The sequence below is a fragment of the Aricia agestis genome, chromosome 11 (genome assembly GCF_905147365.1).
Source record: "Aricia agestis chromosome 11, ilAriAges1.1, whole genome shotgun sequence".
In the NCBI taxonomy this organism is placed as follows: Eukaryota; Metazoa; Arthropoda; class Insecta; order Lepidoptera; family Lycaenidae; genus Aricia; species Aricia agestis.
This window is the reverse complement of record NC_056416.1, coordinates 7,126,296-7,152,566: the sequence shown is the minus strand read 5'-3', so window position 1 is coordinate 7,152,566 and position 26,271 is coordinate 7,126,296. Positions and strand designations below refer to the sequence as shown.

General features: G+C 35.5%; 2 protein-coding genes across 3 annotated transcripts in view; one reads left to right on the top strand and one right to left on the bottom strand.

Moving 5' to 3' along the window:
- Window positions 1-20,888, bottom strand: part of LOC121732126 (rotatin-like) — a 50,842-nt gene extending 29,954 nt beyond the window's left edge. Inside the window, exons 1-20 of one of the 2 annotated variants that reach the window (XM_042121932.1) lie at window positions 20,807-20,888; window positions 20,542-20,726; window positions 19,653-19,843; window positions 19,248-19,355; window positions 18,476-18,677; window positions 14,125-14,262; window positions 13,486-13,695; window positions 12,806-12,975; window positions 12,313-12,520; window positions 11,760-12,227; window positions 6,765-6,909; window positions 6,197-6,346; window positions 5,558-5,685; window positions 4,941-5,161; window positions 4,579-4,715; window positions 4,137-4,349; window positions 3,722-3,830; window positions 2,399-2,545; window positions 1,978-2,147; window positions 1,342-1,608 (exon numbers count right to left, since the gene is read on the bottom strand). In XM_042121932.1, coding sequence (XP_041977866.1) covers window positions 1,342-1,608; window positions 1,978-2,147; window positions 2,399-2,545; window positions 3,722-3,830; window positions 4,137-4,349; window positions 4,579-4,715; window positions 4,941-5,161; window positions 5,558-5,685; window positions 6,197-6,346; window positions 6,765-6,909; window positions 11,760-12,227; window positions 12,313-12,520; window positions 12,806-12,975; window positions 13,486-13,695; window positions 14,125-14,262; window positions 18,476-18,677; window positions 19,248-19,355; window positions 19,653-19,843; window positions 20,542-20,726; window positions 20,807-20,840 — 3,601 coding nt within the window. In that variant the 5' untranslated portion in view covers window positions 20,841-20,888. The remainder of the gene's footprint in view (window positions 1-1,341; window positions 1,609-1,977; window positions 2,148-2,398; window positions 2,546-3,721; window positions 3,831-4,136; window positions 4,350-4,578; window positions 4,716-4,940; window positions 5,162-5,557; window positions 5,686-6,196; window positions 6,347-6,764; window positions 6,910-11,759; window positions 12,228-12,312; window positions 12,521-12,805; window positions 12,976-13,485; window positions 13,696-14,124; window positions 14,263-18,475; window positions 18,678-19,247; window positions 19,356-19,652; window positions 19,844-20,541; window positions 20,727-20,806) is intronic. The other variant, XM_042121933.1, reaches the window with a different exon arrangement.
- Window positions 20,889-21,753: 865 nt separating this feature from the next.
- LOC121731666 (tetratricopeptide repeat protein 37) lies at window positions 21,754-26,156 on the top strand. The gene is made up of 2 exons (XM_042121225.1): window positions 21,754-21,800; window positions 22,148-26,156. The coding sequence occupies exon 2, from the start codon at window positions 22,148-22,150 to the stop codon at window positions 25,955-25,957; it is 3,810 nt and encodes a 1,269-aa protein (XP_041977159.1). The 5' UTR covers window positions 21,754-21,800; the 3' UTR covers window positions 25,958-26,156.
- Window positions 26,157-26,271: the final 115 nt, after the last annotated feature.

Genomic DNA, 26,271 nt, shown 5'->3' with positions numbered 1-26,271 from the left:
TGACTATAAAACCTATGATATAATAAAGGATAAAAGATCTTGAGTAGACAATTTGTTGCACGTCTCGGTGCAACAAATTGTACCTATATTAATTATATTAATATCTTTCTGTAATGAAGTAAAACAAGTATTTGTAACATACACAAAGATTTATACTTTTTCAGTAAACATCACGTTAAATCACACTAAGGCTAATGTTATAATGACGAAAGTGTGCAAATGTGTATTAATGTTTTTTTCTACTGTAGTATTTGAGTGAAGTTATAAAAACATGAGGAGAGCCATGCTTCGGCACGAATGGGCCGGCTCGCCCGGAGAAATACCACGGGCTCAAAGAAAACCGGCGTGAAACAGCGCTTGTGCTGTGTTTCGCCGAGTGAGTGAGTTTACCGGAGGCCCAATCCCCTACCCTTTTCCCTTTCCTACCTTCCCCTATTTCCTTCTCTACCCTCCCCTATTCCCTTTCCTACCCTCTCCTATTACCCTATTCCCTTTCCTACCCTCCCCTATTACCCTATTCCCTTAAAAGGCCGGCAACGCACCTGCAGCTCTTCTGATACTGCGAGTGTCCATGAGCGACAGAAGTTGCTTTCCATCAGGTGACCCGCTTGCTCGTTTGCCCCCCTTATTACATAAAAAAACAGTAATAAGTGTAAATTTGTTACAAGATAGTAGTTTAAATTCTGAATTAAGACATAACCCAACCTTTTTCCAAAAAAGTTGTGCTACCGTGGGACGTAATATTTACGTGGGCAGAGCCGCGGGAAATACTAGCCTTTAAAGAGAAATAACTAAGCGTCGGCTTTGTTTGCACAGGTTGCGCGATAAACTCAAAGCAAGCATTTGCTCATACTTTAGAGTAAGTATTTATTTGTCCGTGCCATACAACAATGAAACTGAACAAATATTTAACATGACCCAAGTGTATTATGATATTTTCTATTTTCTTAAATAAACGCCCTAACTGACTGCAAAATTAAAAGTGAGTATATGTAATAATTTTTGAGTCCTTGGAAAATAATATGCAACTACACGTTACGTTAATTTAATGTTATGAGATGATTAGCAACGGTCAACAATTTCAACTGCCACGTTGTGAATAAATTAAAATATTATGATTACGCCGTTTTCAAAACGTATTGTCGATAATAATACTGAAATTGTGTATGTGGGTGTGTACACACTTAATTAGAGACATTGAATTGAGATGCAGTAACATGCTCTTACTGTTTGTAAATAAAGTTTTTCAGCAGCATATGAAAATTAATTGCTGATGATTTATAAAATTAATACATAAGGACATAGTTTAAGTGTCATAAAAGAAACAAAGAAGTTTCTCACCCAACATGTGAAAATTCTTCAAATCGATCATCTCCAACGAGGCCAACAGTATTTTTATGAGAGACTCCATTTTGTTAGAACTATAATCGCCATCTTGTTGGACAATCTCTATGCTGCGTACTAGAACTCTCACTATGAGTATTCTTAGTTGTGTCAACTCTATGTCGTCTTGTGTAGAGTGCGGGTACATCTGGTCTCGGCTCAACAGAGCTATTATCGAAGCGTCGTTGCCAATAAATAGCTCCTTGATCCAGGTCATTGAGTTATCTAAAAACGAAATCAATGTTTAATAAATAATATCCAAAAATGTGGGCTGGCTTCATTGGTGGTTGGCAAAAACAGAAGACTCTACAGACCAGCGTCTGTTACATTCGTTTTATTTTTTTCATCATAATTGTCCAAATGACAAACCATAGCGTAAGGTCTTTTTGGTATGACATACATTGTTAATATACATTATTGAAAGGATTAAAAGAGCATTCCAAAAGGGAATGGACTTGTTTTAAAAGTCGATTTTATTTTTAACCATTATATACGGACGGTCTATAACTGCACAATTTTATAACTGAAATCCTACTCAATAATTTACTGTACATGTATATTATATTGTAGCTATAATATAAGCATCTCATATACCTCTAGCCGACACGTGTGTCATGTACGCAAGCACGCAGTGCAGGAGCGTATTCAGCAGGTGCACGTCAGCGGGCGAGGCGGGGGGCGCCCGCAGGAACCGCGCCGTGTGCCGCCACGGCAGACCGCACAGCTCGCGCGGCGCCCGGGATACGCACGTCAGAGGTAAACAACTAGGTGGAGTAAATGATTTTTTTTAGTGAAAATTATTTGGCCGCTTTGAGAAAATATCAAGGTCACGACAATAAAAGGGGCGTCACGTTTTTTATTTTCGGTTGCGCTTCAAATACACGTCATTTTTTTAATGAGCGTAAAAAACCGACTGTTATGGACAATAATACACCGGTATAATAATGATAATCATTATTTATTTATATATGTAAAGGATATATTTGTTGGTAGGAGTGATCTGTATAGAACTTACCTCTGCAGCAATAACAGGGCCTGAATGACTTGTTGGTGTGAGGTGGCGTTTTCTAGCGCCAACAGTGACTGAGTACACACTGCGGTGAGACAAGACGCCGACGCCGTGAGCGCGGGACCAGGGGCGCTGACGTTGGGGGCGAAGTACCTGTGTTATAAGTTCTTTAAACTAATTTTATTATGAAGGGTGAAGAGCGTCCGTGGCCTAGTGGTAGTACCACTGGCCACTGGCTGGTAGTATCTCTTGTTTGGTTCGCACTCGAGAGGGTGCAAGTTCGATCCCGTTTGGAGGACATTTTCTGATCTCAATACGGAACTTCGTACGGTGAAGGAAAATATCGTGAGGAAATCCGCACATGGTTGATCCTAGACGTATTGACCTGTTCATTCCTCTGGACTAGGCCGACTGTGTTGCGAAAATGTCATACTTATGTGTTTGAGCAACCATACGGATATTTAAAAACTTCTCCCAGGCACTACAGTATTTGAAGAGTGGTTACTTCGCTCTGAAAACACTGTATAAACTGTCTGTCTGTCTGTCTCGCTTTCACGCCAAAACTACCGAACCGATTGTAATGAAATTTTGTATACAGATAGTCTAAAGCCTGAGAAAGGACATAGGCTACTTTTTTACTGGAAAAAAGGGTTGTAAGGGGGTGAAAATACGAAAATTTGTTCAAATTAAGTTAGTTCCAAAAATTCATACTAGATGGCGCCGTCCGTCTCTTACATCGCGCTAATGCTTGCCCAACATCTTTCTATAAGAGGTGGTATCATCATACGTTTCAATTTTCATTTTTTTCGATTGTTGTTTCTTTTTTACATTATTTAATAAGTCAGTACTTTATATTATATACAGCGACGTAACCTTAAACCTATCAATGATAAATAGTTTATGGGTAAAGTTGTGTAATTGGGGGGCTAAATAAGCTTTAAAATTTGGCATAAAATATAAAGTTTAATTTAAAAAAATGAAATATTATGTGCACACTGCACAGCTGTTTTGATTTAAGGGGTACCAGGGTTTTTTTTTATAAAAGCTTTTGACACCAATTATGTTGACATCGCGCGCTATAAACTGAAGTCCACGCGGACGAAGTCGCGGGCAACAGCTAGTATTAATATATATTATAGCTAAGTTTGTGACAGGCTTAAACCCCTTGCCAACTAAAATGATATGGTGGATATCTTATTCACAAATGCTGTCATTGTGTGTTAGGTAGGAAATCACAAATGATCTAAGACAAGGTCCGCAAGGTCAACAAATATATCCGTTGAGTAAATATTTATTATGTCAGAGATATAAACAAACATTCTTGCTTACTCATTCGCTTCCGAGACCAGCCCCGCCCGCACGCCCGCTGCACCGCCGTTCGCCCACCACCAGCGAAAGACCACTGCGTTTCGCCAAGTTTCATCACTTAGGAGCCAATCTGTAAATGCAAATAAAATATTACATTTACAAAAACTGAGATTCACCTTGTTATTTTAGGCTACGATATATAATTAAGAACATATTAATTTGCATTGTCTTTTTGAACCAATAAACTAGAGAAGGAAGGAGGAGTCCGAAAAAAAGTAGAGACATTTACCTATTCTAGAATGTTCAGTATTAAGGCTGGTGTTCCAATAGGACAGCGCGGGAAAGGGCAGGCGCGCCGGCCTTGGGCGTCAATCTCGTGCAGCACAAACCCCGCCCATACACACAGAGCTAGCTGTTTTAATACCAGTAGACCTACCTATTCTAGAATGTTCGGTGTTGGGGCTGGTGTTCCAGTAGGACAGCGCAGGGAAGGGCAGGCGTGTGCGACGCACGACGCTGAGCGGTGCGGCGGGCGCGCGATGCCCTTGAGCGTCTATCTCGTGCAGCACAAACCCCGCCCATATACATAGAGCGAGCACTTGCGTGCACAGTAGCACGCAGCTGTCGTTGGCAGGGAATATTAGTATTACTGTAATTAAAATAGTATTATTATTTTAAGCATTTGAGTTCTTAGGAATTAAAGAATATTAAGGCCCCTCTTTATATTGGTGGTGGTTATTCATGATTTGGCATGATTGCTATTCATACATAATTAACGTCAATTATGTATGACAATATGAAAGACCAGGATTTAATATGACAATCGTTATGTTGGTCCATTATGAACCTATGTGGAGAGACCATATAAGAGTAATTACCTCGCAGCAAAAGCAACGGCAAATCCTGAATGCTCGCTAAAGTGTGTCGGCTCTCGAATCCAATGCTGTTCAAAATTGATACGCAGCTGATTGCACACTCGGGATACGTCAAGAAATCGTCAACCATCAGAGACATCCTGAAACAAATTCGTTTATGATTCTAAATCATATTTCTAGACCTGATTCCCAATTGGTATAAGATTCAATAACTTCAGCGTGGTAGAACAATTCTCGAAGGCTCGCTATAAAAAAAACTTGAAGGCTTGCCGCAATAAAGACGTAGAAATTGTTCGAATATGAATCAAACGGTAAATGTGCTGATGCGATTATTATTATGGAGAAAATTATTCATTTATATTTACCTCAACAGTGATACAATGAGATTGAGTCCATTATTTTTCATGAACACTTCATGCATCCCTCTATTCCTCATCATGACGGCTAGCTGCTGCAGGGTGCTTCGTCGCAGAGCGGGCTCGAGCGTGGCCTTTGACAAGCCCTCTCGAGCGCTGTATGTCAAACCATCCGTCTCCAGTGTTAGGTCTTGTTTTAGTACTTCCAGAATTTGTTCAAGACCGGTAGTCTGCGAAATTTTTAAAGTAACTGTTTTCATTTAATTTTTTTTTGGCAGCAAGAAATTAGTGAAACTATGTTTATATAGTGTGTAACAAAATAAAGTGATAATACTTTAGGGTGTGTACATGTTCCTTGTGGAGAGTTCACTATGAAAGTAGCAGCACTGAAAGACCAACATTTTTTTCACTTTTGTATGGGCAAAGGCGTCACGAGTTTCCCCATATAAAAGTGAAAAAAAAATTTGGTCTTTCAGTGCTGCTACTTTCACAGTGAACTCTCTACAAAAAACACGTACACACCCTTAAGTATTATCACTTATTTTTATTACACCCTATATAATAAAGGAATAACAAAAGTTTAAGTAGAAATATACAAGTCATGGAGGTTCGTTTTTTAAATATACCTGACTTACTTGTGAGCTTTGCATGGCTGAGTCTTCTAAATTAAAGTCCTGCGGCTCAACACGTTTCATAGCGTTCAACAAAACGTCGGCTCGTACGGACTCACTTGGCGGCAAATATTTTTTGTCATCTGGAAAAAAATTATACTTACATTTAAATAACTTGTTTTGCTTCCCAAAACCTTGTGGACATTGTGCGGCAGGCCGCATTTCTCATACTATGACCGAGTGAACGATAGTGATTACTGATTGATTATAAATAAATGCAGCTCGTATTGAAATCTTCATCAGTATCTCAAAGCTTCTTACTTTTCAATATTTGTTTGTGATTTTTTTATGTATTTTTTTCCTGTTTTCACTTTTTTTCACTGGCAATAATTAACAAATCATATGCAGATTTTGATATATTGTAAGGTAAATGACTAGTAGATTGGACAGTACCAGTAATTGGAAAAAGCACAAAAACTTTAAAAATTTCCTGTTTTTAAAGAAAAACAGTCAGTTTTTAAAGCAACATTAATAAATATGGTGTTTTTGTGCTATTTCCAATGACTAGTACTGTCCAATCTACTAGTCATTTACCCTATTTAACGACACTACACACATAATCATCAGCCAATCCATTATATTATCTACAGTTACCCAGCTCATGGCACAGCTGTCGTGCAGCGTCAACCCGCACGGCGCCGCAGTGTACGTACAGCGCGCGCGCCAGCCCCCGCCGCCGCTCCGCCCTCGACACGCCCATACACATACTGATCTCCATTTCTAGAGATTTGCATATCGCTTTACCTGTTGTGGAAAAAGTTGATTGTAATTGTAACTTATTTTAAGCATCTTATAAAGTGTTACTTATCTTCAATCTGACAAATAATTTCATCAAATACAATATTCGGTCCATGCCACCATAATTTTTGGGGCCGTGGCGCGCGTCCTATCCTTGCACAAATATACCGCGATCGATTTGAATGTGAGCGAGCATATATCCGCAAGGTGATTAATATGTATATTGCGACAGGAACTGGCGATAATATGCTATCTGCTATCAATCAAAAATGTTCCAGACTACATTTTTTACAGCCAGCAGATATTGTACACATTTGGCTGTTCCATTGTAGTCAAAATACAAAATCACCTTGCAGCTGTTTGTTCTTTACTGTGATGGCACACTGCACAGATTATAAATAAGACTACTATTGACTCATCGTACCGAGTACTGTGTCGTGTGCGGCGTACACATGCAGAAGGGGGAAGACCGCCTGCACGGTCGCCAGTAGCTGCCACCAGCAACCCTCGCTCAGCACCAGCCGACCACGGAGTATCAGCAGCATTATCTCGGACGAACTGGCTTCTACCTACAAATCACATTACATTTGATATTGATTTAGTCGCAGTATTTTTTTGTACGTTTCGTTAAATTAGGAATGAGGGTTAAATGAGGAGTGTATGAGGACGAGTAGGTAATCAAGTAGGTACTAGACAATTAAGTAAATACTGATGTTTTTATGTTTATGGGTTGATCTGCACGAGTGTCGAGTGCCGAGAGCCGCATGTGTCAAGCAAATTAGTAGAAAATTTAGTAAACGCCTTCGTAAATAAAAAAGGCGACATGGTTTGTCATCTAAAATAAAGTACGTGTTTACAAAATTACATACATGATCATCGTCCATCGATTACTTAAAGATTGGTTTAAAAGTTGAACTGCATGGATCGTCCCAAGCAAATACACATCGCACACCCAATACTGCACTAAGTCAAAAAAGCTCATTTTTCAGAAACGACGAAAAACCATTATCTTTTATAGTTTAAAAGTTGTTGCAAATTTATTTAATAAAATATGTAAAGACTTAAGTTCATATTAGAAATATGTAGTTAGTTTATTCAATATTCATGAATAAAGCAAAAAAATATTTTTTTTTACTTAATCCGCTATTGGTGAATGATCGAATTATGTAAAAAAAAATATTTTGAGTTAACTGCTTTTTGCTGATTGAAGTTGAAATAATGCGCTATTATTCCATTTTTACTTAGTTGTAATATACAATAACGATCCATTTTATTTTATTAAGGAATAGGACTAACAAAATTGAGACAAAACACAATGTTTTAAAATACCCAGTAGGTTTTTACGTTCAAAATCAAAATTATTACTTACTTGAATACTTAAGCACATAATTAGGTAAGTAGATATATTATATTAAATTAAAAAATTCTTCCAAAATAAGTCGGTACTTAATCAACATTACAAAAGTAGCATCACTTTTAAATTAATGCCTACAAATAATTATTAAAATAACAAAAGAAGATATAAAAGCAATGGCACATTGTTATGTTACATTGTTATGTAACATTGCTTTAATATCTTTTTTGTTATTTTGCATGTTTGCAATGCCTACTACAAAAACAAAAATTAAAGCTTTTTAAATAAACATAAAATAATATAATATTATGACACAACACTAAAACTTGTGATTACCATGCTTCGCACGTGCATCAGATTTTACAAAACCATCCTCTGTCTTCTTAGAAATTGCTTTATTTAAGTACCTATCACAAATACTCAGTGTAGCCTTAAAAATTCTTTGCAAACTCTAATATTTTCTTTTTCCATATTAAAAAATAAGCAGAATTCAAAGCCCTCAGTTTTTTTTTATTTTGGTTTGATCTCGTGAGTATGTCTTACAATGTATTCTCTTTGCTTTTCCAAATCACCCATTACTGCTAAATTTTAAAAAAATGTATCTAGTCTCATTGTTTCATTTATATTTTAGTTTTACAGTTTATCCTGCATTTATCAGCACAAGGCGGACGAATTTTACGTTTAGGGAAGGATTTTTTAGGGTTTTTAAAGAAACATAAACATTCCGCAAAATTTTAGCAACCTTAGACTTCCAACCAGCAGAATTTCGTACTCGTTTTCTACTTCTTTTGGGTTTACTCACTGATGACACAGCTACAGCGACAGAAGCAGAGGCTACGTTAGTCGGAGTAGTATTAGACTTCCTTTGAGTATCTGCTGTAGAAGGCTTAGGTCTATTAAGGATTCATCAACAGATGTACTAAGTACTCGAGCTGTTGGAGCTTGACGATGATGTGCTAGTCTGATGACGAACTCGAAGAGGAAGAATATACTCTTCTAGGAATGACTGGAGGCCAACTGACATATTTAGCAGGTAAAATAAAAGTTGGATCCGTGTTAGAATGATCTATAAATTCATCGCTACGATCAGATATAATAGAAACGGGTACCTCCCTTTTTGAAGATTCATAAGATGCTGATACCTGCACTGATGTCTCGTCAGTTGTTGCTGCAACGGCTGTGTTTTCGATATCCTCTTCCATGCTTCCTGAATGCTCAGATGGTGTAGGTTCGTCCTGAGGTTCTTCTGTGGCCCTTTTAAGTATTAAAAGAGCACGATTCCTAGACATCCGTAAAATGGCAATAAAGAATTTGGATGATTCAACAATAGTGTATTATTTAAAAAAAGATTTTATCTCAGTATCAATAACTTTAAATTGAAATTTAATTCGTTGTACTAACAATATATAATGTAAGCAATAATCCTTAGAACAAAAATCTATTTATTATGATTAAAAAGATAATTAGGTCCTAATTTGTAACTACCATCAATAGTGCATTATTTCATAGATTTTCACCTTTTTCGGACAATAATGAAACATTTTTTAATAATACAAAAAATAATACATACCTTCGTCAACAATACAGAACTATTTCGAAATAGTATCAAACAAGTCGTATTACTACAGTCATCAACACAGAATTAAAACGAAATAATTTAACAAAGGTAAAGCAACTATTTGAATAACACCGTATTATCTCCAAATAATTCACTGTTGCGTGAGGGCGTGGCGTACCGTTACCTATGACGGACAAGTTGCAACTCGAAATAGTTGCATGTTTGTGGTATGGCCTTGGCAGTGCGTCTCGACCAACACAGACTTACAACGCCATCTGTCTGGCAGTTTTTTAAATATAAATACGCCTGTTTTCGTGGTATATGCGGTATATTGTGGGCTATTTAAATATGTAGATAAGTAAATTTTGGGGTTTTTTGACTTAATACAGTGTTGTTCTGGGTGTGCGACATGTTAACATTGTTAGTTCAGTCACAGTATAGCAATATTAGTCCCTACAGTAACGAAACGCCTTTGACGTCGCACGATGCCGCCACCGATGACAGGTACCGAGCAGATATGCCAGGGTTGCCACGAAACGGGAAATAAAATAAAAATAAAATATTGTACTTGTAATGCAAATGTTATCATTTAATCTGTTTAATCAGCGTGTTATATTTACATATTTATTTATTTTAAAAACTTTATGCACATATAGGTACAAAGGTGGACTTAATGCCGTATGGCATTATCTACCAGTCAACCTTTGGGCGATACAAGGACATAGTTGTATAGGTGCCAGTCGAGTTGAAAGAGGAAAAGACAGAAAAAAATAATAAATATATATTATACTTATAAAATATATATTGTATAATATTATACTATACTTATAATATACATATTATCACACATAAAATTATATATAAATAAAACCAATAACCATACGTTATATATTATTATATAATAACTATATTATAATAATATATAGTTGATCAATGATGATGCTAAAAATATTGTAAATAATAATTTATGCCATAAATTATGAAAACTAAGAGTCTGCCAACTGTTTCAAGTAAAACTCAGGTACCTGCGCTTAAAAGTATCTCTGGTTTTTGACATCCTGATTTCCGGAGGAAGAGCGTTCCAGAGGAGAATTGCCTGGATATTAAAAGAAGAGTGGACGGAACTTACTTGTAAGAAGGGCAACTTAAAAGCTGATTTGAAGTGGATCGGAGGTTTTTATCGTGCCTGCTGCAACGGTATTGAAAGTGAGGGGCGAGATATTCGGGAGTATGGGGATGATGCAGCAATGAATATAGCATACACAGTGCCTGCACAGAGCGGCGCTGACGTACTGGTAACCAGTGTAGCTTGGAGCGATACGAAGAAACATGGTCGTATTTTCGAAGGTTGAATTTTAATCGGAGGCAATTATTAAACAATCGGTTGAGTTTATCGAGTTTGTCGGTATTAAGATCTAAACAGCACACGTCACCATAGTTAATTATAGGTAAGATAAGGGACTGGACCAGCAAGGTCTTGACCGGAGTGGAAAGAAAATTTTTGAGCCGGTAGATGAATCGTACGTATTATGTCGTACTGCCAGATATTTACGTGAAACTTTATTTTTAGATAATTTTAGTTCTCTATTTAAAAAATTAATTAACCCATCAAGCCCAATAAGCTCACCGGTGAGCGAGACACAATAGAATAACAATAGAATAGATTAAAATAATGAAGACGCATTCGAAATTTCGAATATATAAAATATCCAATAATTAATCACACGTCAGGTGTAACAGAAGCACTTCAAAACTCTTATTACGTGCGCGGTAAGGGCGCGGTATGTTACACTTGATATGTGTACATGGGTAGGTAGGTACTAATAAGTATGTAACAGGGTATTTGACAGATTTTTAATTTATTCTTTATTGTTTCTCTCCTTGTTACACTTCTTACAACGTAAACAATAAAACAGAGATGCAAATACATGCCGCCAAAGCCAACACAATATTAGTGTAAACTGTGAGCCGATATTTATGAAAATTTAAATCCTTTTTGTTTTTTGAATCAGATTTACATCCGTACACTGAACATTTATTATAATATCCCATTGTTTATAAGATAAGTTATCGTTTTACAACACAAAATTCGTAGACAACGCGCCAACGTCACCCCTGTGGGCGCAGGTACACAAACTCCGCGAGTAAGTATACGCGGGCCCGCGCCGCCCGCTTCCCCGCGGGTACCCCTCCGTTGCTCTGCGCAAGTACATTCGTTTCACTACTGTAGGGATATGTCATATTGCTATACTGTTGTTCAGTAAAGGTTTGGAAACTAAAACGTTTTTCAAATTAAAAACTCTTTTTTATATTAAATAACTGGCAACACCTATTTCTATGACCGTATTGGATCCAATCTCTCAAGTCTCAGCAAATGTCAGAAATCTATGATCAAGGAAGAAATGAATCATATGTCTATATTACATTATCCAATATAATTGACTCAATGATCTCGGATCCAATTTATATGATTATCTAATATGACATGACACAAAACTACTACTCACCTCTTCTATATTCGACGAGAGACCCTGGCAGCAGATTTCCGTCAGTATTTCAACATGGCACATAAGTTTCAGACATTTTTCGTTTTCAGTCTGCTTGCTTTCGTCGCCAACAAACGCATTTCTTATAAACTCGGTCAACAACATGTAGAATGTTGTTTTTATCCACTCCACACCGTGAGCCATTAATTTCAGAGCTATTTCACACTCCATGCACCAATTTATATCGTTTTGGTCAAGATTCTTGGCTGTCTCAAACAAAACGGACACTACTTCTTTAAAATACTTCTTATCTAAATTGAAATGGAATATCGGCAGGGTCTTTTGGATTGATATAAGAAGCTCCTCGTCATTCCTTGATTCCTTGAATTTTATTGTCTTAAACTTTACAGCACACTCTATGCTCGTATATACCTTGGTTAGCTCACAAAATTTACTTTTATGCTCTTTATCTAATGACGATTTCGCCACCTGAAAAAGTAAGTAAGTACTTGCATTCGACATTAAAAACAACTTAAACATGTTACAAAACTTTTACAAGCAAAAAAATACTTACACTCAAAACATTATTAATTTGATAACTTATTTTTGGATATAAAAGATCTAGTACAGGGTCAATCTGAGCCATTTGTAGAGCTGTCACAAGGGTTGCAGGTGGAAGCGGCGAGTCTTTGGCCCATTGTAATAACTGCCCCCCACATTGCACAAGACGCAACCAAACTATGCGATAGTATACACCTTCGGGATTTTTCTCAAATGCTTTACTGAAAAAATCGTTTTTAAATTAAGATTTTTCTTACATTTAAACATAACCTTTACTATCTAAGTCAAGAAAAAAGTTATGAGCTAAACTAAAAATTTATAGATGGAGACAATTGAAGAAATGAAAACAATGATGTTGTTTCTTTAATTCATGAAGCCCTAATCGGCCGCATCCGGCCGCGATAACAATAGATAAGCTATTGTGTCTCGTTATTCCACGATCGATGGGACTGGGATTAGAGAAGGACAGTATGTAAATATTAGAAAAGGGCTTAAGAAATACTTACTTGTATTTCGTTAGTAAGTCCCCAAGCATACGCATGACAATGCAAGACTTATGTGCAATGTCTCTGTGCGTTTTAGTACTGTGTTCTACTCGCCAGAATTTCTTAGTAACGCAATCCAGTAATAACTTGAGCATGGAGTCAACAAGAGATAAACATGTGTTAATTTGTTTCTGGAAAAAATAAAAAATCTTTAAAGATGTTCCAAAAATATATGGTTAAACATAAAAAGTTAACCTACTTCACTAGCAAAGTATGCAGAAAATAAACTTGACCTGAGAATTTGGATTACTGTACTTTAGAAAAATATGACCCATATCATTGTTCATACTTTTACACATGATAATATAAGGCTTTTAAGCTGCTTAAGAATTGAACAATGAAGACGTGGGAGAGCCATGCTTCGGCAAAAATGGGCCGGCTCGACCGGAGAAATACCACGGGCTCACAAAAAAACCGGCGTGAAACAGCGCTGCGCTGAATTTCGCCGAGTGAGTGAGTTTACCGGAGGCCCAATCCCCTACCCTTTTCCCTTCCCTACCCTCTCCTGTTATATTGAGTGAGTGAGTTTCCATCAGGTGACCCGTTTGCTCGTTTGCCCACTTATTTCACTAAAAAAAAATTACCATGATCGACATGGGAAGACAGAATACATAGAACTTCAGAAAATCAGGTTTACATACCAAATCCAAATCTTCAATTGTTGATTCATCAACCACACTTCTCGCCATCACTGTGAATATTGTCTGTAAAGCGTCAAGTGCGAATATCGGCACGGGCTGTTGCCTCAATGCTAAAAGCGCGTCTTGATGTGGTGAATCCTGTCTATAGTCTATTGCTTTCTGAAGCTCTAGGTTGATATTATCTTCCATATCTTCTTTATTTTCTGAAACCTAAAAAAAATTCCGAGTAAGGTTACTTAGTCCTGAGAATATTTACACATAGGATATACAATATTATTTTAATTTTGCCTATCAATATTATTTTTCTACCTTTCAAACATCAATTTAATCAGTCAAGGTAGGCCCTTTTAGCTACACAGCTATCTTATCCATACTTAATATTATAAATTCGAAAGTGTGTCTGCCTGACCTCTTCACGTCCAAACCACTGAACCAATATTGCTGAAATTTTTGTATGGAGATAATTTAAGTGCCAGGAAAGGACATAGGATACTTTTCCTGGAAAAATGTACGGTTTCCGCGTGATAAACTAAGTTTGGCGGTCGGCGGCACGGAGTTGCGGGCGTCATCTCACTATATGACGCCCGTATTAGACTTTTAAATATATTTAACAGCATTAACATTAGACATATGGCGTACCTTCTGTGACTTACATACAAAATCCAAGCTTAATAATTGCATAAACTGCATATGCAGAGCTCTGGTTATGCACAACAGCACACATAGTGCCTCTTGTGGGTTCCCGCCACATTGCCCACTTGATATAGCCAGTAAAGTCTGAAAAAACATAATAAATAATCTTAATTTACATAAAAAAAATTCGAGTTAAACAAACAAAAGTTAGTAGAATAGAATCCATACTAATATTATAAATGCGAAAGTATCTCTGTCTGTCTGTCTGTCTGTCTGTCTGTCTGTCTGTCTGTCTGTCTGTCTGTCTTGCTTTCACGCCAAAACTACTGAACCGATTGCAATGAAATTTTGTATACAGTTATTCTAGAGTCTGAGAAAGGACATAGGCTACATTTTGATGTGGGAAAATATCTTATTTCCATGAAAATTTCGATGAAAATGAATTCGCATTGCGCGTGGCCAGCGCTCATCCCGGGGGTCCTGGGTTCGAGTCCCGCAGGCGGAACAAAAAGTTTTCAATTTTCCTGGGTCTTGGATGTGTAATAAAATAAAATTTCAAAAATCTTAATCATATTTTATGTATAATATTATAAAAAATCCAGAAATATATCGCGATGGAATGAACATTTTAGTTCTAATACGATTCAACAGATGGCCTTTTATTTTTTACTTTATTGTAACATAGAACTAATCATACTTATTAGTTAGTATGTTTTTGTTTATAGTTTTTAATACGTTAGAATATGATGTTTAATAATATTATAATCCATACTAATATTATAAATGCGAAAGTATCTCTGTCTGTCTGTCTGTCTTGCTTTCACGCCAAAACTACTGAACCGATTGCAATGAAATTTTGTATACAGTTATTCTAGAGTCTGAGAAAGGACATAGGCTACATTTTGATGTGGGAAAATATCTTATTTCCATGAAAATTTCGATGAAAATGAATTCGCATTGCGCGTGGCCAGCGCTCATCCCGGTGGTCTTGGGTTCGAGTCCCGCAGGCGGAACAAAAAGTTTTCAATTTTCCTGGGTCTTGGATGTGTAATAAAATAAAATTTCAAAAATCTTAAACATATTTTATGTATAATATTATAAAAAATCCAGAAATATATCGCGATGGAATGAACATTTTAGTTCTAATACGATTCAACAGATGGCGTTTTATTTTTTACTTTATTGTAACATAGAACTAATCATACTTATTAGTTAGTATGTTTTTGTTTATAGTTTTTAATACGTTAGAATATGATGTTTAATAATATTATAATCCATACTAATATTATAAATGCGAAAGTATCTCTGTCTGTCTGTCTGTCTTGCTTTCACGCCAAAACTACTGAACCGATTGCAATGAAATTTTGTATACAGTTATTCTAGAGTCTGAGAAAGGACATAGGCTACATTTTGATGTGGGAAAATATCTTATTTCCATGAAAATTTCGATGAAAATGAATTCGCATTGCGCGTGGCCAGCGCTCATCCCGGGGGTCCTGGGTTCGAGTCCCGCAGGCGGAACAAAAAGTTTTCAATTTTCCTGGGTCTTGGATGTGTAATAAAATAAAATTTCAAAAATCTTAAACATATTTTATGTATAATATTATAAAAAATCCAGAAATATATCGCGATGGAATGAACATTTTAGTTCTAATACGATTCAACAGATGGCCTTTTATTTTTTACTTTATTGTAACATAGAACTAATCATACTTATTAGTTAGTATGTTTTTGTTTATAGTTTTTAATACGTTAGAATATGATGTTTAATAATATTATAATCCATACTAATATTATAAATGCGAAAGTATCTCTGTCTGTCTGTCTGTCTTGCTTTCACGCCAAAACTACTGAACCGATTGCAATGAAATTTTGTATACAGTTATTCTAGAGTCTGAGAAAGGACATAGGCTACATTTTGATGTGGGAAAATATCTTATTTCCATGAAAATTTCGATGAAAATGAATTCGCATTGCGCGTGGCCAGCGCTCATCCCGGGGGTCCTGGGTTCGAGTCCCGCAGGCGGAACAAAAAGTTTTCAATTTTCCTGGGTCTTGGATGTGTAATAAAATAAAATTTCAAAAATCTTAAACATATTTTATGTATAATATTATAAAAAATCCAGAAATATATCGCGATGGAATGAACATTTTAGTTCTAATACGATTCAACAGATGGCGTTTTATTTTTTACTTTATTGTAACATAGAACTTATCATACTTATTAGTTAGTATGTTTTTGTTTATAGTTTTTAATACGTTAGAATATGATGTTTAATAATATTATAATCCATACTAATATTATAAATGCGAAAGTATCTCTGTCTGTCTGTCTGTCTTGCTTTCACGCCAAAACTACTGAACCGATTGCAACGAAATTTTGTATACAGTTATTCTAGAGTCTGAGATCGGACATAGGCTACATTTTGATGTGGGAAAATATCTTATTTCCATGAAAATTTCGATGAAAATGAATTCGCATTGCGCGTGGCCAGCGCTCATCCCGGTGGTCCTGGGTTCGAGTCCCGCAGGCGGAACAAAAAGTTTTCAATTTTCCTGGGTCTTGGATGTGTAATAAAATAAAATTTCAAAAATCTTAAACATATTTTATGTATAATATTATAAAAAATCCAGAAATATATCGCGATGGAATGAACATTTTAGTTCTAATACGATTCAACAGATGGCGTTTTATTTTTTACTTTATTGTAACATAGAACTAATCATACTTATTAGTTAGTATGTTTTTGTTTATAGTTTTTAATACGTTAGAATATGATGTTTAATAATATTATAATAATATTATATATATACTAGCTGTTGCCCGCGACTTCGTCCGCGTGGACTTTAGTTTATAGCGCGCGGTGTCAACAAAATTTGTGTCAAATTTAAAAACTTTTTAAAACCCTGGTAAGTGGTACCCCTCTTAGGGCCGCGCTACACCGGAATGGCAGCGCTGAAAGTGCTCGCCTCGCCGCTGCCATTCCGGTGTAGCGCGGCCCTTAATTAATCAAAATACCCAAAAACAGCTGTGCAGTGTGCACATAATCTATACTAATATTATAAATGCGAAAGTATCTCTGTCTGTTTGTCAGTCTCGCTTTCACGCCAAACGCCAAAACTACCGAACCGATTGTAATGAAATTTTGTATACAGATAGTCTAAAGCCTGAGAAAGAACATAGGCTACTTTTTTACTGGAAAAAAGGGTTGTAAGGGTCGTAAATTTGTTCAAAAAATTCATAATAGATGGCGCCGTGCGTCTTCTACATCGCGCTGACGCTTGCTCAAAAGTCTTTCTATAAGAGGTGGTATCATCTTACATTTAAGTCTCGATTTTTTTCGATTGTTATATCTATTCTACGGTATTAAATAACTCAATACTTTATCTGTGCAGGCAGTGACGTAACCTTAAGACCAAATTTCACCAACGACTGTTAAAGTTAATGATCGAATTAGTATCACGTTAGCTGTTTCGTTTTTCATATGAATGAAAGAGAAGACAGGACATTTTAACAAGCTGTTAACACTAACAGATGTTGGTGAAATTGGGGCTAAACCTATCAATGATAAATAGTTTATGGGTAAAGTTGTGTAATTGGGGGGCTAAATATGCTTTGAAATTTGGCATAAAATTTAAAGTTTAATATAAAAAATAAAGTACTTATTGTGTGCACACTACACAGCTGTATTGATTTAAGAGGTACCAGGGTTTTTTTATAAAAGCTTTTGACACCAATTTTGTTGACATCGCGCGCTATAAACTGAAGTCCACGCGAACGAAGTCGCGGGCAACAGCTAGTTCATTATATGTGCGAAAATTGTTGGACCTAAGAAATAACATTTACATGAAACAAACATAGAAAGAAAGCATTCCAATGGTGGAAATTTGCTAAAATTGGTCCATTGTTTGTGTAGGATCAGACATACAGAAATATAGTCTGTCAAGAAAGTCATGACAGGCGGGATTTTTTTTTAATGAAATAAAAAATAAGAGAACTTTATTGATTCGAGATAAAAATGTGCAAGGTGACAATATTTAAAATGTAATAAGCGTTCTCTGTGAAATACAAAGAAAAAAATACACCTTTTAAGCGTGATAACGTTACGTTTAGAAAATTTTCCCGCCTGTCATGATTTTCTTGACGCACTATACAAACAGAACATCTGGTTATAATAGAATCATCTGTTTATCAGAGAAGTTGATTCATAACCCTATAGCCTATGTAAATTGGTCGCGATAATGTTTGGTGTAAATCAAACCCAGCCAAAACATTGAATTGGCATAGTTTGACCAAATGACATAGGAATAACTGCCTAGGAATCAATTTCCTCTATGGTACATCACAATATAATACCTTGACTATTGTTGGCCTGTTTAAGAATATTTGAACTGGGAAGTCACGCAGAAAGACATCTCGTATAAACCTACAACACCTTCTTGTGGATTTTGACACTTTCAGTGAGTCCATGATTAAATTCATCGTCTTTATATCTGATGGTCCCAAATCCACCCATGGAAAAAGAAGACACTTTATGCCACTGTTTTTTATGTCTGTTCTGAAATGAGAATAAAAATAAATCTTAAGAGCGCACCTGACCCTAACTTGACTACATACTTTAACCTAGATCTCAAAATCTGTAAGGTCTAGAAAACAGATTTTTTGACACAAGTAACTTCAATTCATGATTACTGAAAAAATGCTCAATAGTTTCTTTTTTACAAAAAACCTTGTTTTAGACACATTTTTGCTTGGATCTTCGAAGTTTGCTGTCTTTTCTTGAATATTTTTAATACCTAAAAAGGTATTGATAAAACCTAAATTTGCTCAAAACACTTTTTTCATAATCTTTATAGTTCGTCTTTTATTCAAGTAAAACTAACTCGGCGATGATTCCGCGCTGTCCTTTTTCACCTGGCATATGAAAGACGGGCATGAGTGTGAAGAGAGAAGGACGATGTTTGATTTTTGGAGTCAGGAGAGCTCTTAAGAATTCTTGGGAATTTCTTGTTTCAGCTTTCTATGTTTAAATTTTTTTTTGAATAATTTATCTTACTTATGAAATAAAATATAATATGTTACATTTATAAAATAGGGTGCATACATAAGATAATAAAAGCATGCTTACTTTTGGTTTTTATATGTTTCTCCATCATTTCCAACAAAGCAGTAAATTTTTTCTTGACATTCATTGTTAAAACCATTACAACTGCTCCCATTTCTACTTGTTTTAGAACTGAAAGTGAATTGTTGAAACCATTTTTAAAGTTTATTTAAAATTTACAAGCTATTTCATGCTATTTTTAATGATAAACATTTATTTTATCAAAAAGAACCCAAGCCACCTGACATTTTATGGTTGGGTTGCACCAGAGGTGTGGTTAAAGTTAAAGTTAAAAATAACTTTATGGTTATAGTTAAGGCAAATTTAACTTTAACTTTATCCTTAACTTTGCCCAGAGAAATTGACAGATGACAGCTGATCCAACAAGGTTATAGAGAGAGCAATAGTTAATATATCCGAATGACTTACCTACTAGAAGAGTTAAGCTGCAGGGGAGGTATTCTTAAAGAACATTCAGAATCCACAGTGTTTATAAAACGAAGAGTTTCAATAATATCTTCTAATACATCAATAGCGTCTGTGTTACTTTTTAAGCTATTAAGGTGTGTTAGAATTGTACTAACACCTTGGTCCTTTACAATGTAAGCACCATTTTTTGTCTGTAATCAATAATAAGGTTTATTAAAATATACTGTGATTACTTTTTCTTTGCAACAAAATTGTTTGTTTGTTTAAACAAACAATTTTGTTGGGAGTTACTCTCAAAACCTAAATTTAAGAGTGCCAAGATTTTTAATTTGTGTTACTATAATTTTTTTATTATTTAATTTAAATATATAATTAACACAAATTAAAAAGCCAGTTTGGCACCTTTAACTGAGTATGAAAGTGACTAACGGCACATCTAAAGTAATTTTTGAATCAGCAAAATAGTATGACAATATTCTTTTTTATGAAATAAGGGGGCAAACAAGCAAACGGGTCACCTGATGGAAAGCAACTTACGTCGCCTATGGACACTTGCAACAACAGAAGAGCTGCAGGCGGCCTTTTAAAAGGGAATAGGGTAATAGGGTAGGCAAGGGTAAGGAAGGGAATAGGGGAGGGTAGGGAAAGGAATAAGGGAGGGTAGGGAAGGGAACTCACTCACTCGGCGTAACACAGCGCAAGCACTGTTTCACGCCGGTTTTCTGTGAACCCGTGGTATTTCTCCGGTCGAGCCGGCCCATTCGTGCCGAAGTATGGCTCTCCCATGTGTAAAAAATAAAAGCATGCATTCTATAGTTTATGACTATGATGATAACAGGATAAAGATGTTAATACAGGAGTCAACATTAATTGTTAAAAAATTACTTACTTTTAGTGTTATCAGCAATAACTGCAGAACTTCCTTTTGAAGAGGATGGTTTTCATTCAACCAATTCAATAAATTGTTTACAAGCTCTCGGATAATATCAATTTCGTCCGGTAGTACCCATCCACATTGTAACTTTGTCAAAAGCAACTTGAGGGATCTTTCACGAATTTCTTTAATAGGATGACCTAAAAATTATAAATGTTATATAAATTCGTAAATCCAAAGTTATTTAAATCCAAATTTATTCCAAACCAAATTAACTTACCCAGTTTCTTGATGTAAATATTAGGAGACTCCATGAATGTCTATTTAAGCAATTAATATTGAATTAATATAATTGTTATATAACTTTTTGGAATTAAAAACTTTATAAATTGTTTAAAAATCAATTTTCATTTTTGTTTACAAATTGCACTGAAAACCGCCACTGACCACAAACAAGCCACAAATTGCGTACCTAAACGACAAACGTAAACACTAAACATTTCAAACAAGTGTCACTGTCAAGTGTCATATGCAAGTTCTTTGTCACCTTCTAATTTTGATAGAAAGAATAAATTATTGCCAGTCTTAAGTTCGAACTCACTCTCATGCTGGCACCTGGCGCCTTGCAGTTGGCACTTCACAATTCACATGGCTATTTGTATTTGCTATTGGCTATTTGTTGCATTTGGCAAAATTATTGACGTATATACAAACAAGCAAATAAAAGACATGGACGTCAAATACTAAACTTTTACTTGATTTTGTTTACTTGCCTATTTGATTCCTTTGATGTGCGTCAAAAACCGACAAAGGTATGTGTACATGTATTTAGTATTGGTTAATATATTTTGTCAAAATATAGGCAAATAAGGCCAATACTTTGTCAAACATACCGTCTATACATGTTGATTGTTTGGCGAATACGTCATATATATACGCAAATACAAATAGCCTTGTGAAGTGCCAGCATCAGGCCTCAGTCCTCATTCAGCAGTCAGCTCAGCTGGGCTGAGCCTCAGCCCTCAGGGCCAAAGCCTCAGAACATTCTAAAATCTGTGGCCACAGCCCACAGTTGACAGTGCGGCCCGGGCATAAGAAGAATATACCCTTGTTACTTGCCCGGTGTCAGTGCCAGCTGCCAAAAGCCAACAAAAAAAAAAGTAGACGTCATTGTCAAATTACAACTGTCAATTTCAATTTTCAAACGTCAAATAATGTGTTTGCCGTTTTATATTGTTTATTAAAATTAAAAATCTTTTTTGTAGGATATCAGTGTAAGTATAGCGTTAGAAATTGCTTTTATAAATATAATATCAAGGGTTTGAAAATTGATTCAATTCCGAGTAATATAATAATATAATGTTATACATAACCAAAAATAGATAAGTATCTTTTTAAACACAACTAAATGTCTGCTACTTCGATTAAATTCGTATAAAACGACATATAAAACGACTACCCATAACATCCTTCATCCAAACTGTCCTTTGAACTTTCTCCGTAATCAGGAGGATGGACAAACAGACAGTCAAACCTCAGATGAATTAGTGTAGATTCTAATATGAACTTTAAAGATATAGAACGTTAAATATTTATATGTTATATATGTAAACAATTACAGATGACAGATGTAAAATCATTATTAAAAGAAGCAAGGACTCATATTGATGCAAAAAAGTTTAAAGAAGCGCAAGAAGTTTGTAAAGGTATATTGAAGAAAGACAAACAAAACTACTTGGCTTTGGTTTTGCTCGGAAAGTCATTTCAGGATTCAGATCAAGCTCCATTAGCATACCAGAAGGCTATAGCAACAAAGCCAGACCAATTATTAGCATGGCAAGGACTTGCCAACTACTATGAATGTAAGGAAGGTAACATAAAACACAAACTATTCACTATCTATGATGAAATACTTAAACTACAAATTGATACGGACAAAGCAACAGAAATACTTAACAAACTATGTCAGCTTGGATGCTCATTAAAATGTGATGAAGCTTTTCATGTTACTTTAAATTTTATTGATAGAAAACCTGACGATCTTCTTCAAAAGATAGCTGAAAAGCACCTCATCGAGCTAGTTAATGCTGAAATTCCTTGTAAAGAAAATGATATACCAAGAGTTATAAAATGCCTGCAGGAAATTGATAATCATGAAGATGCTAACAATTTATATATTTTACAAGCTAAAGTTATTATTAACAATAGAGGCTTTGCTGAAGCTATAACAGAAATACTAGGGCAAGATTTCTTCAAAACCAGTGTTACTTTTAGAGACTGGCTCTGTAAATACTTGTGTGTCTATTTTGTCAAGCATGATTCTTTCAGCGGATTTATTATTGAAGAAAATTTTAATCAGATCATATCTGGTATTGAAAATTCTAAATACCCAGGCCTACTGAAGAGTATTGTTTCATATTCAAAAGGCTCCTATATTGATGCATACAAGGAATGTGTTCCATTGATAAATTTTCATGAGCCTGATGCCACAGAAGCAGCTTTTGTGATAAAATGTACAGTTATGTTAAAAAAATGGCCCGTCACACAAAAGCTAGCAACAAGTTTCTTGACAAAAGCTAGAAATTCCGAATTTATCATAACTTTACAAAAGTATTTGTTTTTATCATTAAAGGAACAGCAAAAGTGGCAAGAAGCTATAGCTGTTGCCAAAAAAATTCCTACAGAATCCCTCAGTACCGAGGAACAGGCAGCTTTGGCGAGATGTTACATTGAGACAAATGAGAACGCTGAACATGTACTCAAGAATTTGGAATCATCAGATCATCATACTCAATTGGAAGTATTAGCCCTTGCTAAACAAAACAAACATAATGAGATATTGAAACTGTTAGAAAATGCTCCTGATGACAGTTTCAATTTATTTTATAAAGGTAAATCATATTGGGAGATAAATGAGTATGAGAAAAGTATAATTTACTTGTTGAGAGCTGCAAAGCTTGATGCAGAACATGATCAAACATTTCATTACTTGGGTAAATATTACCATCAAATTAAAAATGACCTTGAGAAATCTAAAAAATGTTTAGAAAAAGCATACAGCCTAAACAATTCCAATAGTGACATTATAAAAGATCTGAGCAATATATATAATAAACTTAACCAGAAGGATGCAGATTTTGAATTGCTTATAAACTCCTCACAAACAATACAAGGAGAAACTTGGAACAGTTTTAGACTGGGTCTTCACTACTTAAATAGAAGGGAATGGGAGAATGCCATAGCTAAATTTAGAGATGTTATTAAAATTAATCAGAGTCATGTTCTTGCATTTGAGTGCTTGGCAGATGCCTATTTCTCTCGAGGATCCTTTACATCAGCATTGAAAGCTTATAATAAAGTTATATCAATGGATCCCTCTAAAAGTGTTCACTGCTTAACCAGAATTGGTTTTATACATTCGCTACTGACACAATATGAAGATGCTTTGTCAACTTTCACAAAGGTTTTTGAAATAGATTCATCCTCAATCTTGGCACTTAAAGGAATTGCAGAGACATGGATGAGAATAGCTAAAAAGAACTTGGAAGCAAAGTTATATGGGAAAGCTAGAGATACAGCTCAGAATGCTATAACATACATCACAAAGGCTTTATCAATGGAAAAGAAGTTTAAATGTTTCTGGAATTTATTAGCTGAAGCCTTCTTATTTATTGCAAAACTGCCTAAAGCATACAGTTTTGTTCACACTAAACCGATAGGAGGTGATACTGATGAAATTGTCAGAAAGGACAATATAGAGATATTTCCTCAAGCTCTTGCATGTTACTCTGTGATTGCTAAGCGGAGGAACCAATTGACTACATATGACTTGGCACATGCTTACCTCTCATACTACCATGCCACAAAAGACATAGCCAATTGCCACATAGCATACAGATTGATTATTGCAGAAATAAAAGCTAAGCCGACTACATGGCGAAATTGGAATTTACTTGGTAAAATTTGTATATTCTTAAAAAAATATGATAAGGCCCAGCACTGCTTTATTAAAGCTCTGTTAACAACTCGCAAGTGGTCTGTAGCAAAAATTTGGTGCAATTTAGGAACATTGTATGTTTGTATGCAACAGTATAAAATAGCCAACTATTGCTTTTGGAGAGGGCAATCTACTCTACCTTCATATCCACAGAGTTGGATAGGGCAAGCACTAATTGCTGAAGTAATAAGAGAAGAGGAGGCTATGGATTTATTGAGACACGCGTGTAGGTTGGGCTACCACCCTGAAAGTGCACTCGGTTACGCCGATTGGGTGTGTCGAACTTTGAAAAATATTGACTACAAAAACAACCCCGATACAAAATATATAATTGATGGTCTCTATGCTATTCCTTATTCTGTCGATTTACTGTCTTGGTATCTCAAATTCGAGCCCGACAATGCTTGCGCCAACAATATGTTGGGTATCATGCAGGAAAGAACTGGATTACTTCGTAGTTCCTTAGATTCATACACCAAAGCCTTAGAATTGGCGGAAAACACGGAACAGAAGAACATAATACTATTGAATGTTGGAAGAGTTTTGTTAAGACTTGAAAATTACGATGAAGCCATAACAACCTATAAGGCTATTACAGAAGCCAGTTTAAATTCAACATGTGGTTTGGCACTCGCTCTCTTTAAAAATGGTCTGTATGAAGAGTCTTATTCTGTTTATGATACAGCATTACATTGGTTATGTAACGCTGAGGAAGAGAAATCTGACCTTCTTGTTGCAATGGCAGGAATAGTTTATAAATTCAAGGGCATGGAAGACGCGAAAACTCTTCTCTTCCACAGCATTCAAGTATCTCAGAAGAATCCAACACCTTACTGTTTATTCGCTATCTGTTCCCTAGGAATAATGCATTCAGATACAAGTTTATCGAGGCTGGCATTAGGTGAGCTGGCTAAATACGAAAAAGAAAATAGTTTTGGTTATGATATTGGTTTCTTGAAATCATTCCTAGTACTGGAAGAAGACCAGGAGCAGGCGATCAAGATCTTAAGCAATTTCTTACTTGAACATCCCGGTAACAGTTTGCTGTGGTTTTGTATGGCTCAGTACTGTTTGAGAATGTCAAACAAAGTCAAAACGGCGAGTTCCTGTGCGCAAAGAGCTTTATGTTCTGCTAATTATGAAGACTGCACACTTTCTGCTAAAATGCTCGCCACTGCAAGTGTAGCAGAGCAAATGAGTGGAGATATCAACAGAGCCTCCCTATTAGGAAGAAAAGGTGTCCATATGTATCCTTTCCATTCGGAAATTTGGGCTGCACTATTGTTCTCCATTATAACAGACAAAAATTCACCAGACAAAAAGTTTTGGATCTTGAGAACCACTACTCGTATGAGAAAGCATTTACATGTGGCAAGAAGCCTCAGTCGCTGGATTAACCTTATAGAGAAGAAATTAGTAAAGTTAGGCAGTTGAAAACAACACGATTAGGCTTGATTTGCAATAATTACAATATTTCATATTTGTCTTCATGATAATGAGATTTTAATTTTTTGTTTTTATTTATATTTTTATATCAAATTGAGTTAGAGACTATAATGCAGGGCCTTCATAATATTTGATTGATTTTTATCTTAAGCCATAATATCATATAACAGTAATTTCATACTTTTATACTTACAAAAATGCTTGGCATAAAGATTTAAGGCTTTAACTTTAAAAACTGTGAAATAAATTGTGTAAAGTTATAGCTTTGAATCATATAAGTATTTTGAAAATCATAATAAATT

Coding starts and splice junctions, on each gene's coding strand:
- LOC121731666 (XM_042121225.1), top strand. CDS start 22,148: ATGACAGATGTAAAATCATTATTAAAAGAAGCAAGGACTCATATTGAT.